At 42.0% G+C, this 13,259-nt stretch overlaps 1 protein-coding gene across 1 annotated transcript; it reads right to left on the reverse strand.

Moving 5' to 3' along the window:
• Positions 1-4,810: 4,810 nt before the first annotated feature.
• LOC113831020 (protein FAM240B-like) lies at positions 4,811-7,229 on the reverse strand. Its single transcript, XM_027409623.2, has 2 exons — positions 7,087-7,229; positions 4,811-4,904 (listed from the first exon to the last, which is right to left on the reverse strand). Exons 1-2 carry the CDS (start codon positions 7,227-7,229, stop codon positions 4,811-4,813), a joined length of 237 nt encoding a protein of 78 aa, XP_027265424.1.
• Positions 7,230-13,259: the final 6,030 nt, after the last annotated feature.

Below are 13,259 nucleotides of genomic sequence, written 5' to 3' on the forward strand. Positions count from 1 at the left end.
GCTAGCCACAAGCCAAAGAGCCAGGCAATGGTGGCACACACCTTTAATCCCAGGACTCAGGAGTCAGAAGCAGATGGATCTCTGTGGGCCCAAGACCACCCTGGGCTACAAGAGAGTGAATCAGTCTAAAAGAGAAACAGAGTTCATGCCTTTAAATCCAGCACTAGAGAGGTATATAAGGAAGAAACAAAGGGTCTCATGTGAGATTCAGCTTCCAGTCATAGGGAAGACAGGATCTCCATTCCAGTCTGAGGTAGAGGAGGTAAGAGCTACTGGCTGGCTGCTTTGCTTTTCTGATCTTCAGCTTGAACCCCAATATCTGTCTCTGGATTTTTATTATTCATGCTATGAGGGCCCAAGAAATCTGTGGATTTAAAACAGTATTCTAAGCAATTGGGACTGGTAGGCTTAGGACCACTGCTCTAGGGTGAGCCAGGAATTTTCCATGGGCTCAGATTGGTGACAGATAGAAGTGTAACACAAAAAATAAGCAGACCCAGAGACTGATATTGGGGTCCAAACTTCAAACTAAAGTTCAGGAAAGTAGAATAGCAGACCCCTAGCTCTTACTCTACCTCAGGCTGAATGGGCTGATCCTGCTGCTTCCCCCCAATGTGGCTGGAGAATGAATGCCTCCTACTGAAACCTTGGCCTTATATACCTCCCTAATCCTGGGATTAAAAACATGTGATCCCAGGTGCTGAGATCATCTTTGTGAGAGCTGTTTCTCCTTAGGACTGGATCAATCTTGTGCAGATTTGGGTGGCCTTGGACTTACAGAGATCTGTCTACCTCTTAATTGTGAGTCCTAGGATTAAAGGTATGTACCTCTACCTCCTAGCTTCTGGCTGTTGGGATTCAAGGTGTGTGCCTGTCTTCTATGGCTTATGGCTGGTTTTGCTTTCTGAATCCTCAAGCAAGCTTTAATAAATCATAAATAATATATTGCCACACAGAAGACAAAAGAATGGAGGAGATGAGAGCTCAGACACATCAAGGGTCCCCTCTGTACCAAGTCCTGTTCTAGGGAACATTACACCTGATGATCTATCCAGCTATTGGCAAGGCACAGTGGTAAAGCATTGTTACACCAGGACCTGACACCCAGGAGGCTAGGCACCATACAAGGTCCTCACTGGTTAGAAAATTTGGCTGTTAATAGAACCAGTTCAGCAGCTTTTAGATTTCATATTCCCTTTATTCAGCCCATGTTAAATAAGTCTTGGTTAAGATAAACAAACAACTATATTTTTAGATGTTTCATGTCTTACTACATCCAACCAAATCCGCAAGGCCCATGCATTCTATTTGCTCATGTCCTTTATCATGGTGACCACAGAAGTTACTTTCTATTCATCTCCAAGCCATCTCCTGTCATCTCTCAAATCTGTTTTCCCAGCTTCAGCCAAATGATCACTTAAAATTGAGAAACTGCCAAAGCTACTCTGCTCATGGTCTATTTTGCCACATAAAAGATTTTTACTTTCATATAGACAAATATGTTTATTTTTTTCCTTTATAGCTTCAAGCTTTTTAGACTTGATAATGAGTATTTAATGGACTGGATCTGACCTTCACTTTAGATTTCTAATAAGAATAACAATTCAGGATTTTACATACTTTCAATGCTGAAATAGTTTGTATGCTTTAACATAAAAAACTTACATTAAGAAAATGAGTAATGGAAGGGGGCTAGAGGTATATTAACAGCTCAGTTGGCAGAGTGCTTGCTAAAGTGTAGGAAGTCCTGGATTTGACCCCTTAATATCAAATACATGGGACTTGGTGGTGCTTGCCTGTAACTCCAGCACTGTGAAGGTGGAGGCAGTAGGACCCAAGGTCAGCTTGGGCCACATAGAAAGGTACAGGCCAGCCTTGGCTACAATGAAACTCCATCTTAAAGCAAAATAAAAGCAAGCAAAGCAAAATGTTTGGTGGATATACAAAGCATTTTGTAGATAAGGAAATCTAACTAATGAGCCAATGAAATGACACCACAGTCACTAGAGGCTGAAAGAACAATGGGGTGCCACTTTATGTCTCCCAGGTTATCACAGTAGCGCTCACAGCTGGGGATAAGGACAGGAGAAGGGTGCTCTCACAAACTTCTGTTTCTAATGCGAGTTATTGTGCTTCCCATCCCAAGGAATCTGCTTTGTAGCATCCTCACAGGGACACATTCACAGGAAAGGTTCACACAAGTCTTTTATATGATGTGTGTGTTCATAGTTGTGTTAATGTGGAGAAAACTGTAAGAAGTTCTTAATATAAATTGTTAGGGTGTGAAGGTCAATGATGGCAGGGAGTTGGGGAACAAAGGAAGTACCGACCAAGACAAACAAGGACAAAGAAGTTGGTAGAATATTCCAGTAATGAAGGTGCTGGTCCTGGTGGTGCACACTTTTAATACCAGCATTCGGGAGGGAGGGAGGGGACCTCTGTGATTTTGAGGCCAACCTGCTGTATATGGCAAGGTCCAGGACAGCAAGGGATACATAGTGAGAACCTGTCTCAAACAAACAAACAAACAAACAAACAAACTCCCCAAATTATATCAGCAAACACAATGCTACAATTTATATCTTGAGTGCCCTCCATGGCCCATGTATTAAGGGGCTGTCCTCTAGCCCTGACAGTACTGTAAGGAAGTGTGATGTTTAGGAGGTAGGGCCTAGGGGAAGGAAGTTCAGTCACAAGGGGGATGACCTTGAAAGGGACATTGGGACCTAGGCCTCTTTGTGTTTCCCCTTTGGTTTAAGGTAGACTACCTATCATAGACTTCATTCATTTTTATATATTTTAAACACATTGGCAAAAGTCAAAATTATACATGAAAGTTTGGGAAGGCAGAGCAGTTAGTAAGGATTTTCTATACAGGATCTGAGTTCAAGCCCCAGAACTCAGGTTAAACAGACAGACTAACAAGCAAAGGAACAAATGCGCATGAGAAGTAAAAGTAAACGTCACATTGTTTGACCAGTAGATACCGTGAGTTTTTGCCAGTTATGGAAAGCTAACCAATATCTGTGATATAATTATCTGCTTTATTCACATAGAACTCTCTCTCTCTCTCTCTCTCTCTCTCTCTCTCTCTCTCTCTCTCTCTCTCTCTCTCTGTGTGTGTGTGTGTGTGTGTGTAAGTTAGGCTGGATGGTGTACACATTTAATTCAGGTACTTGGGGATAGTGGTAGGAGGGTCAGATGTTCAAGTTCATCAGTGGCTAAAAATAGAGTTTAAGGTTAGCCTGACCTGTATGAGACCCTGCCTACTCACGTTAAGCACACACACATTCTGAAAAAAAAAATGCAAATCCAAGCATTCCACCATCTCCTCTCTTGTATAGAGGAACTCCTCCTCATTCTGTTATAGACACATTTCCCTATAACTCTCTGAGACCCCATCTGCTTTTCCTCACATCTGCACTTTCCCTGTTCTGTTTTCCTTGTCATAGCTATATACTGTATGCACTTAGGGTCTGTAATGTGATGTGTTGGTGTGTACATACACAGTGAAATGATTTTTCAGGTTAGGTCTCCCTTTAAGTGTTACATTTTCAGAAGACTTCTCCTGACTCACATATGTGGCTGACCTGATATCATGATGTTTATTCCCATGGTTCCCTGTCCTTAACAAAGTTCTTTTTCATGATTAGCCCATTTTGAACTTAGCTTAGCCTTTCCCAGAACTAGCTCTCTCTCTCTCTCTCTCTCTCTCTCTCTCTCTCTCTCTCTCTCTGTCTGTCTGTCTCTCTCTCTCTCTCTCTGTGTGTGTGTGTGTGTGTGTGTGGTGTGATGTGGTGGAAGTCTCTTCACCTCTTCCTGCCATGTATTCTTGGCCATAACCAGGATTGTTAGGTTTCCAGAAGAAACAGAGGGAAGCAGGCTAGATAGACAAGTGATCCCCATAAACTGTCTCAAAATATCTTGCACTCAGCCTTTCACTCTCTCTGGCCACCTATGTGTCTTGGTGCCAAGAGTTCTACTTCCTATCTCCCTTTGCTCCCGTCTGGCCTTGAGGAACCTCAGGCTAAGGAGCCCCCACCCATGCTGCTGTAAATGCCCTTTGTCTAGCAAGCTTGTTCAGGACAAGACAGGTCGTTAAGTGAGGATGACTCTAAGTTCTAGAATGTGTCTGGGGACCCTGGAGCTTTCAGAGAACTAAGGCAAATGTGAAAGGACTTGACAGAGGGCAGGCAATTTTGAGGTAAGCAAGGGTGAGGGTGAGCAGACCAAGACTGTTCAGCAGAATTCTACTTCCTCTGCATATGCCTAAACAAAACAAGATCATCAAAAGTCCAAATTTATAGGAAGAGAAAACTAATTCAGTTTATTTTCAAACCATATTGTTAAAATTTCCAAATCTATATTAGTTTTATTTCTGCAGGCTGTGGCATTTCTGTATACACAAAAAAGGGAGAAAGGAGACAAAAGATTTTGTGATCAATTTCTGGAAATATGTGGAAATCAGATTTCATGAAGGTCATTGCCTCAAGCAAGCACAGAGAAAGCATTTAGATTTCAAGATGAGGGTAGAATGCAGAACCAGCTTGTACCACATGGATCTTTGAAACCTGGGGAGGGTGCTGATGCAAAGAGCTTTTCACATTAAACAATCCAAGCATCCCACCCCTTCAGTCACCCTGTCCTCTGTGTGGAGAGGCGTCTCAGTAGCACAGGGTGGGGTTTACATGTACATCCTTTCTCAAGTGGGAGAGCAAACAGGGAAAGTTCTGCTTAGTAAGTCAGTATAACTAGATGGAAGTCTTTTTCCTCTTAGAAAAAGGTGCCCTTTATGGCTTGCCAGAAACACTCAGTTCTCAGGGTTAGCATGCTTTCCCTCGTTGTCAGGATTGTCCAGCATCCTCAGCCTCTTCTCCAGCCTCTGCTTCCATTCTTCACGGAGCCTGAGGAGGAGACATCACACATGCAGTTGGTTAGTGCATCTGTTTCTGCTAGTCCATTGGTGTGTTTGTCATTTGCTTCTCATAAATATTGAATGATTGTATCATGTAAGACTTTTCTTTCTTTCTTTCTTTCTTTCTTTCTTTCTTTCTTTCTTTCTTTCTTTCTTTCTTTCTTTCTTTTGACAGGATTGGAGACCATCCTAGGCCTGCTTCCTCTAAGCAGGGTCAGTGTGTAATAGCTTTCCTGATGACACTGTGAAGAATGTGGATGGAAAATTGGCAGGGTTCCTCTCTGGGTATGGAGGGAGGCTTTTCCTTGGGACTTAAAAAGCTTTTAGAAAGTGATGTTGAAAGCTGGATGTGGTGACATGGAGGCCAAACAATCAGGAGTTCAAGGTCATATTCAGATACATAGCCAGTTTGAAGCCAATCTCAGTGGGCCTGTTCCTATTTTAGGGGCAAAGAACCTAGACTGGCTCTGGGGAACTGAGCTGTGCCTGCTGCTCAGCCATTTAAAAAAATGATTCCTTTTCAGTAGACTCCCAAGAACTTCATTTGTCAATGATAATAAGTCTGTATTACCTTCTCCAAAAAACTCTTAATATGTGTCCTTCCAGATGCAGAAGGTTTTCATGAAGTAGTTTTTTTTATACAGACAGACTTGTCAAGCTAACCCTGAAACTTAGTTTGGCCCTTGTATGCTGGGATTATAATTGTGAAGAGCTGAAGAAGGGATTTTACTTTATTCTTATTTCTATTCATTTGTTTTTTGAGACAGGCTCTGTGTAGTTCAGGCTGGCCTTGAATTCTCTAGGTAGCTGAGAATGATCTTGAGTTTCTAATATTTCTACCTCTATACCCTAACTGCTAGGACTGACTATGGTTTGTATCACCACACACATCTCTTGAGTAAACAATTGTAGGAAACAGAGCTTTTTAAATTCAAATTATTATTATTAATTATTATTATTGTGTGCACATTCTTGTTGTTTACATGTGGGTGCATGTGTCATTACATGTATGTGGAGGTCAGAGGAAAACTTGTGGAGTCAATCCCTCCTTTATGTTCGTGATGGGGTTCAAACACAGGTCTTCAGGCAAGTGCCTTTACTCATTGAGCCATCTGGACAACCCAAAATTTGATTTTTTGTATGTTTTGAAGAAAGTATTATTAATATCTGTAAGCTATTGGTTCTCAGTAGGAACCACTTTGCCCTCCAGTTACTTTTACTACAATGTGGAATGGGAATCCTGATGACAGCTAATGTTTTGAAGCAAGAAATACTACTGAAAATGTTACAAAGGGCAAGTAAGCCCTCCACTGCAAGCAGTTTTCTGGCCTTAAAATATTAGCAGTGCTGACAGCCAAGTAAGAAACAGGCTATGGAAGCACCCAAGAAACCCCATAAAGACTGGTAATATTGAATGAGTGGTTCTATTAACCTTGGTTTCTGACTTTCTGTGTTTTATGTTCTGACTTCTTTTTAAAATGTCCTGGCTGCATAGAGACTGCCCCTCCCAGGACTAGCTCCTCACCCTCTATTTATAAGATAGGGTCTCATGAAGCCTAGGTGTTGACTTTGAACTTCTGAACCTACCGCTTCTACCTGTCCAGTGCTGGGATTACAGGTGTTTGCATCACACCTGCTTTGGTGCTGGGATCTGACCCAGGGCTTTGTGCATTCTAGATAAGTCCTGTAACAACTGAGTTACATTCTTGTCCCAGCTAAAGGCTCAGACAATTTCCAAACCATCTATACCCAAGTCTGTAGCTTCAACTCTTCCCATATTTAACTTCCATACCTGCCACTATGCTTCCCTTCAGAAAGCATCCTATAGACAGTACTGGGGACTAGCTGGCCAGATTGTTCAAACTAGCCAACCTTGAACTGTCCTTTCTTTCCTGCCTTGGCATCGAAATCCCCCAGAGGATATGGCTTACACTTTATTCCTGGCTCCTACGTTCTGATTAAAACCCGCTCCTTCTTTGATGTGCTGAGCAATATGTGGAGATACCTCTCTGGGACTTGAGAGTTCTGTACACTTCTTTCCCTCCATATCTTGTTCTTGCTTCCTCCCTCTGTAGTATAAAATCCATCACCAAACTTCTTACAACAGTGAGTGATGGGAAAGAACTGGTATAATTCCCAAGGAAACCTACGACAGAAAGCAATCCACATACTTTCTCAGAGCGCTTCTCCCCTGGCGATCTTCTTCAAGTTCTCGGTAAAAAGTCTGCTTGCTGATTTCCTTTTCCCAGAAGCTTTTGAGCTCATCGCAGGTCTCACAGCAGAAGACTTCCCTGCGCATGTACTGGCTGTTCATTCCTGCAACATGAAAGATAAAGCATAGCCCAACACTGCAAGTAGCAGCATCCTCATTTGGGATGCGCTGGAATCCAGGTGAATTTAAATTCACAATTTTTCTGTCATCACACACTCATGGAATGACTATTTTTGCCACTGCAGATGAAGATAATAATAATCATATAAAAAGTATTCTGAAAACAGTTGAACAAAGGAAAATCTGTAGCCCTTGAAGGTAATCTTATTTTTAAGCAGTTGACTTTTTTTTTTGTTGTCTTCTAGCCATTTTGCTATACTGTAATTTATAAAAAAATTATAGTAATGTAAATGATCCCAAAACACAGAAATTAAAATAAATTTTGTCCCCAATGATATATCTGTAGATGTCAAACTTTCATCAACTATAAACTTTTTGGTTTTTAAAACAAAATTTTTGAATCAGTTGTAATTGTGCATGTGGTGTGCATGTGTGTATGTGGGTACACTTGCCCTGCTCACGTGGAGACCAGAGATCAACACTTGAGACAGAGGATCTCACTGAACTGGTAGCTCACTGATCTGGCTAAACTGGCTAGTTAATATACTCGTGGAATCTGTTTGTCTCTACATTCTCCCAGTGTGGGGACACAGCTAACCTGGCTTTTACATGGGTGTTGGTGATTCAATTTCAGCTTCTCATGCTTGCACAGCAAGCACATTGCCTGATGAATTTCTTCCCAGCTCCTCACTTGAAGTGTTCTACCCACTGTACTGTTGTTCCTTAGTGCTGCTCTGTGAGACAGTTGGTCCAACACACACACCACTCATATGAGGAGGCTGAGCAATAGAATTAGCCTTCCTACTGACTAAAACAGAGCTGAGTTTAAACCTAGGTCTGCTCACTTTCATGGAATGAAAATGTCTTTGTACATTATAGATGGCTAACTTGAGCTAATTAATTTCCCATTTTGCACACGAGATCGGATGTTGAGAGGCATTAGTTGATTTTGTTGAGGCCACACAGTTTCAGAATTCCCTCCCAATTCCTGCCATCTGAAAAAGGGAAAGTGACTTTGCATTTTCTCTGTCAAGGATCTCAGAGCTCTCTCATGACAGTCAGGCACCTCAATGTTTAGATGTTTGTGACTTGAGAAGAACTTGGTCTTTCTATTTTTGGTAACTTGAGGTATTTAATAGATATTCAGTTCTTAATTTAATAACTTTAAAAAAATGACTGTTTTTATAAAAAGAACTTTCTGAGAAGTGAAAATTGTTTCTTAAGATATCCTAGGAACTAGAAAATAAGAAAAGGTCAGAGAGGAGACCACTTTTACCCTTTGTGGGTAAGATAATTGTTCAATTCTGGTGATTTACTGAGATCTCTCCATGTTCTGAGTGTCTGTGAACCCGGGGCTCTCTTGCAGCCTGACCATGGCTCAGTCTCCTGTCTCCAAGGGCATACATATCTCCTATTTACTTTTGTTTCCAGGACAATGGATTCAGTGTGAAGAACTCTAATAAATTTCCAATCATTGGAAATTGGAAGAGAAACAGTTAACAAAAATAGATTAGACTTGACAACTTTTTTCATAGGACTAGGAGACAGAATACTTGCTTGCTCCTCCATGCACTTTAATTCCCTGAGGGTTTAATTGTACCTACAGGAGCATATAAGGCATTTATTTCACTTTCCTGGGGGTACACATGTGAGATAAATTCTGCTTAAACTGAAGAGATGGATCAGTGAGTACAAGAGCTAGATGTTAGCTGCATAGGTCTGATGACCCAAGTTTGATCCCTGGGACCCATGCAAAAATCCAGATGCCATTGCTCACATCTGTATTCCCAGTACTCCTATGCAGGAAGGGAAGTGGAGAAAGGAGAGCCACCAGGAAGCCTGTGGAACCACATTGCTGCGGTATGCAGTGCAGCAGAAGTAACAAGAAACATCTTGCTTCAACAAGATAAAAGGAGAGACCCTGATTCTTAAAATTTGTTCTCTGACTTCCACATGCATGAATACAAATGTGTCAACAAACAAACAAACAAACAAACAAACAAAATACTGTTTATGCTGAGCTGGGAGGAACTCACAACTTGTAGTTTATGTGGGTGCAAAGTAAGAACCCCTCGGGCATATGGTTTAATTATAGATTCCTTTAATACAAACACTTATTGTGGGAGACAGAGTCTCAGGCCTCAGGTCTGCTATGATATGCTTGACCTCTTGTTCCACCTCCCAAGAATTACAGGTGTGTGTACCACACTGGTTATATGGATGCTGGGGATGGAACCCCATCCATAATGCTTTATGCACATTAGGCAAGCATTCTTCTAACTGTACTATAGCTCCAAACTCTTCTTCTAAAACTTTCAAATTCAAATCACATATTTGGTACTCATAGAAAGTACCAAAGTACTGAGCCTGCCTAAAGCAAGTTGAATAATAGACTATTAGGGATCTGCAATATGCTGGCCTGTTTGGCTCAGGAAGAACTTAGAGGTTCTGCTTCTGGTGCCACTTAGGCTGAACATATACTCATAGAAATGGTTTTCTTTCATTGAAATTTAGAATTAACTTTTTAAGCTAAAGAGCATCATTGAGAAGAGAGGAGAGTCCAGCAGGCATCCAGCTCAGACACCTCATGAGCTCTGACATTTGCTCCATTTCACTAGAAGGTGATTTGGCTATGGAGGACATCTAGTCTAGCAGGGAAGGCATTTGCAGATCCAGGAACTGGGGAATCTAATCAGCTAAAAGCAGAGATGTCCACAAACCTGAGGGGTAAACTGAGTCTGAGCCTGCCTAAAGCAAGTTGAATAATAGACTATTAGGGATCTGCAATATGCTGGCCTGTTTGGCTCAGGAAGAACTTAGAGGTTCTGTTTCTCTGGAGGAGTTTCCCCTTAGGAAGGGGTCATGAACTAAGTGACAAGGAAGGCAATGGTGGGGCACTGGGCTGTGGTCTGGAGTAGCACCTCCATGGGCTGCTTCAAGACAACATGTTCAAAACCGAGTTCAACCTTATCTTGGCTATAGAAAAAATGGATTTTTCTGAGTGTAGTCCAAGGCCTGCCTGTTGCTCTTCAGAGTCTGGGGGTGCATTCTCTATCCATTGTTGTAATTTAAGAAAAGCAGTGTGTGAGAGAAAGATGCCATGCAACAGGGTTCAAGCAGAGGGGTTTTTAATTAGGGAAAGGGATCATAGAAAGGGGAAATGGAGGCGGAGACTGTCCTCTGAGGACAGGAGCAGCAGGAGAGAGGAAAGGGGGTCAGAGAGAGAGGGGAAGAGGGGGGACAGGCAGACAGAGGGAGAGAAAGAAAGAGAGAGAGAAGGATGGGAGGTGTACAGGGCACTTTTAGAAGAGAACATAGTGAATATGTACAGGTGGTGCTCTTAGTGGCTGCAGCTGAGGGCGAATCCTGTCAGAACCCCAAGGACAGGCCAGTACAGATGCCTGAATACTAACAATCCACCTTGAACTCCATCTTGAACTTTCATCTTTAGTGCGGTCGTTTGACTGTGTTTGAACTTGATCCTCAGTGGTTGATGCTGTTTTGATAGGCTGTGGATCTTTAGGAGGTAGAGCATTGCTGGAGGGAATGGATAATTGGGGACTGTGGACGTTGGGATTCTACAGCCTGAACCCCTTCCTGTCAGCTATCTGTTTCCTGTTTACAGATATGATGTAGTCAAGGGCCTACCACTCCTGCTATCATGCCTTCTCGACACTGTGGCTGGAAGCCCCTGAACTCCAAACCTGAATAAACCCTTCCTTCTTTAAGTTGCATATTGCTTGATTCTTGGTCATATTGTGAGAAAAGCAATAAATATTCTTAGCTTGCCCCCTAAACCTTTCTTTTTGCCTCTCATTTTTCTGCTGAGTCTTGCAGAGTCTGTCTTAAACCACACCTGAACATGCAAATGCTATCTGAATTGGCCAAGCAGACCCCACTGCCTATCATTCCAGCAGTAGTTGGAATGGAGGTCTTCACTATGTCTCATCTAATCCATAAGGGGCATGTGGGCATGGTTCTCCCTACAACGCCCATCCTGACTCTCTCATTAACTCCGCAGGTTGTGTTCTGTCAGTAAAATATATGAGAGAGCCAAGAATGAGGGCATTAGAGTGGTCACTATCAAGAGCTTTTTATATTCAGAGTTCCAGTTTCATTACCCATGAGACAGAGTCTAATTGTTGTGACCCAGCTTGTGGTACTTCACACATGGATTGCTATTTCATTCTTCAAACATGATATTCATGTTTTCAGGATGCTCACAGTCTATTGCCCACCCATGGCAAGCATAAAAAATGTTAACCACCTTGAACCACCCTCTACATACACTCTCATCAACTTTGGTTTATACATAATATCAAATACTTCACTTTGCACTGACTCAGCTCATACTTAAGGTTTATTTATTTCTGTTGCTGGGTTATTAGGATTAGAAAACCTGAGATGACATGGATAAGAGTCTTCTCCTTTGTCCAAGGCCCAGTGTTAGAGCCTGGACAGATGCCTTTAGCAAAGCTTCTGGTGCCACTTAGGATGTTACATTTGTGCCCTCTCTGTGATCAGGCAGAATAATGACATTCACTGGGTGATGCCGAGCATGCTGAAGAAGTGACTGATCTACTAAAAGCGATCATTGTCATCGCTCACAACTGCTCTCATCCCTTACAGGTTATTCACAGCTGCTTGTTTTGCTGGGAGATCGAAGCTCAGCTTTTAGCATTATGAAAACTTTTATACTATAAATACACTTTGATTTAGAACAGATCCTCTCTCTAGTTCTTCTCTCTTTTAAAATCTGTTTTATACTTAATGCTTCCATTTACTGTGTTGATTGTGAGCAGCACAATAGTGACTGGCACTGGAAGCTTGGATCCACAAGAAATGGAATTGTGGACCGGGAATGTACTCTACATTGGTAGAGTGTTTACCTAGTATACACAAATCCCATGTTCAATCTCCAGGAATGAACCACCTGGCATTCTGTCATGTGTGAAGGAGAGTCTGGGGATCAGAAGTTTAAGGTCATACTTCACTATAGAGAATGTCTGAAGCCAACATGGGGTACTTGAGATCTTCTATCAAAAAAGAATTGATAGAAATTTTAGGAAAATATAAATCTAAGGCAGGAAACAGGTCTCAAATGGATTTTGTTTCCCCCCAGGAAACTGATGAGCACTGCCAACTGTGGTTTGCTGTCTCTGGACCTACCTGGGTACAGGCAGTGAAAATCATCAACTGTATACCTCATCTGTGCTCATGTAAAAGTAGAGAGGCATTGCTTGATCCATCTGCAGGTTGGGAAGATTTCCCTCCTGGGGTTTCAGTGGCATGGACCAGCAGTGTTTCAATAGCTCAGAAATAAGAAGCACGAAGTCATGTGTAGATGTGCAAACCATTGAGACTGTCTCTCCTGAGTTACTGAACGAAGATTAAGCTCTGATGTTTTACAAGAGGAATTTTCAACTTAGGTGTCTCCACTTGGCTTTTGTGAAACTGGCTTAAAAAAATTAAACTTTGGGTCTTTTAACTCCCACCTGGAAGTTTCAGCTAGTTGATTTCATGCCCCGTTTTGTGCTGTTGGAAGGGAATGGCCTCTTAGGAAAGTCTGTGGGTATCCTTTGAGTCGCATTGGCTTCCTGCAGTCTTTAGCTTCTCTAAGTATAGAGGACAACTTCTTTGCCTTGACACTCAGCTTAGCTGTTTTGTTCTTTACCCTAATGGCTTAAAATCGAGAGCAGCGAATTTGAATAAGTCCAGAGGCTAGAAGGTCACACAGGTTCATCCTGGTTTTAAAGAAGCACTGTTACTGTGTGTGAATGGGAGGGCATGTGCATTGCAGTGTACAGTGCAGTGGAGATCAGAGGACAACTTTGTGGAATTGGTTTTCTCCTTTTACATTTTGGTGGGCTCCAGGCATTGAATTAACACTTTTAATCTGCTGATCCATCTTGCTGGCCCTGTACTGGGTATTTTTTTTTCCATATATGATTCTCATGCTCATTTACAACTCTTATCAGGTTCAGTGTATTTAACTTCTTGTTTCCTCATTAA

The sequence above is a fragment of the Cricetulus griseus genome, chromosome 3 (assembly GCF_003668045.3).
Source record: "Cricetulus griseus strain 17A/GY chromosome 3, alternate assembly CriGri-PICRH-1.0, whole genome shotgun sequence".
Taxonomy (NCBI): Eukaryota; Metazoa; Chordata; class Mammalia; order Rodentia; family Cricetidae; genus Cricetulus; species Cricetulus griseus.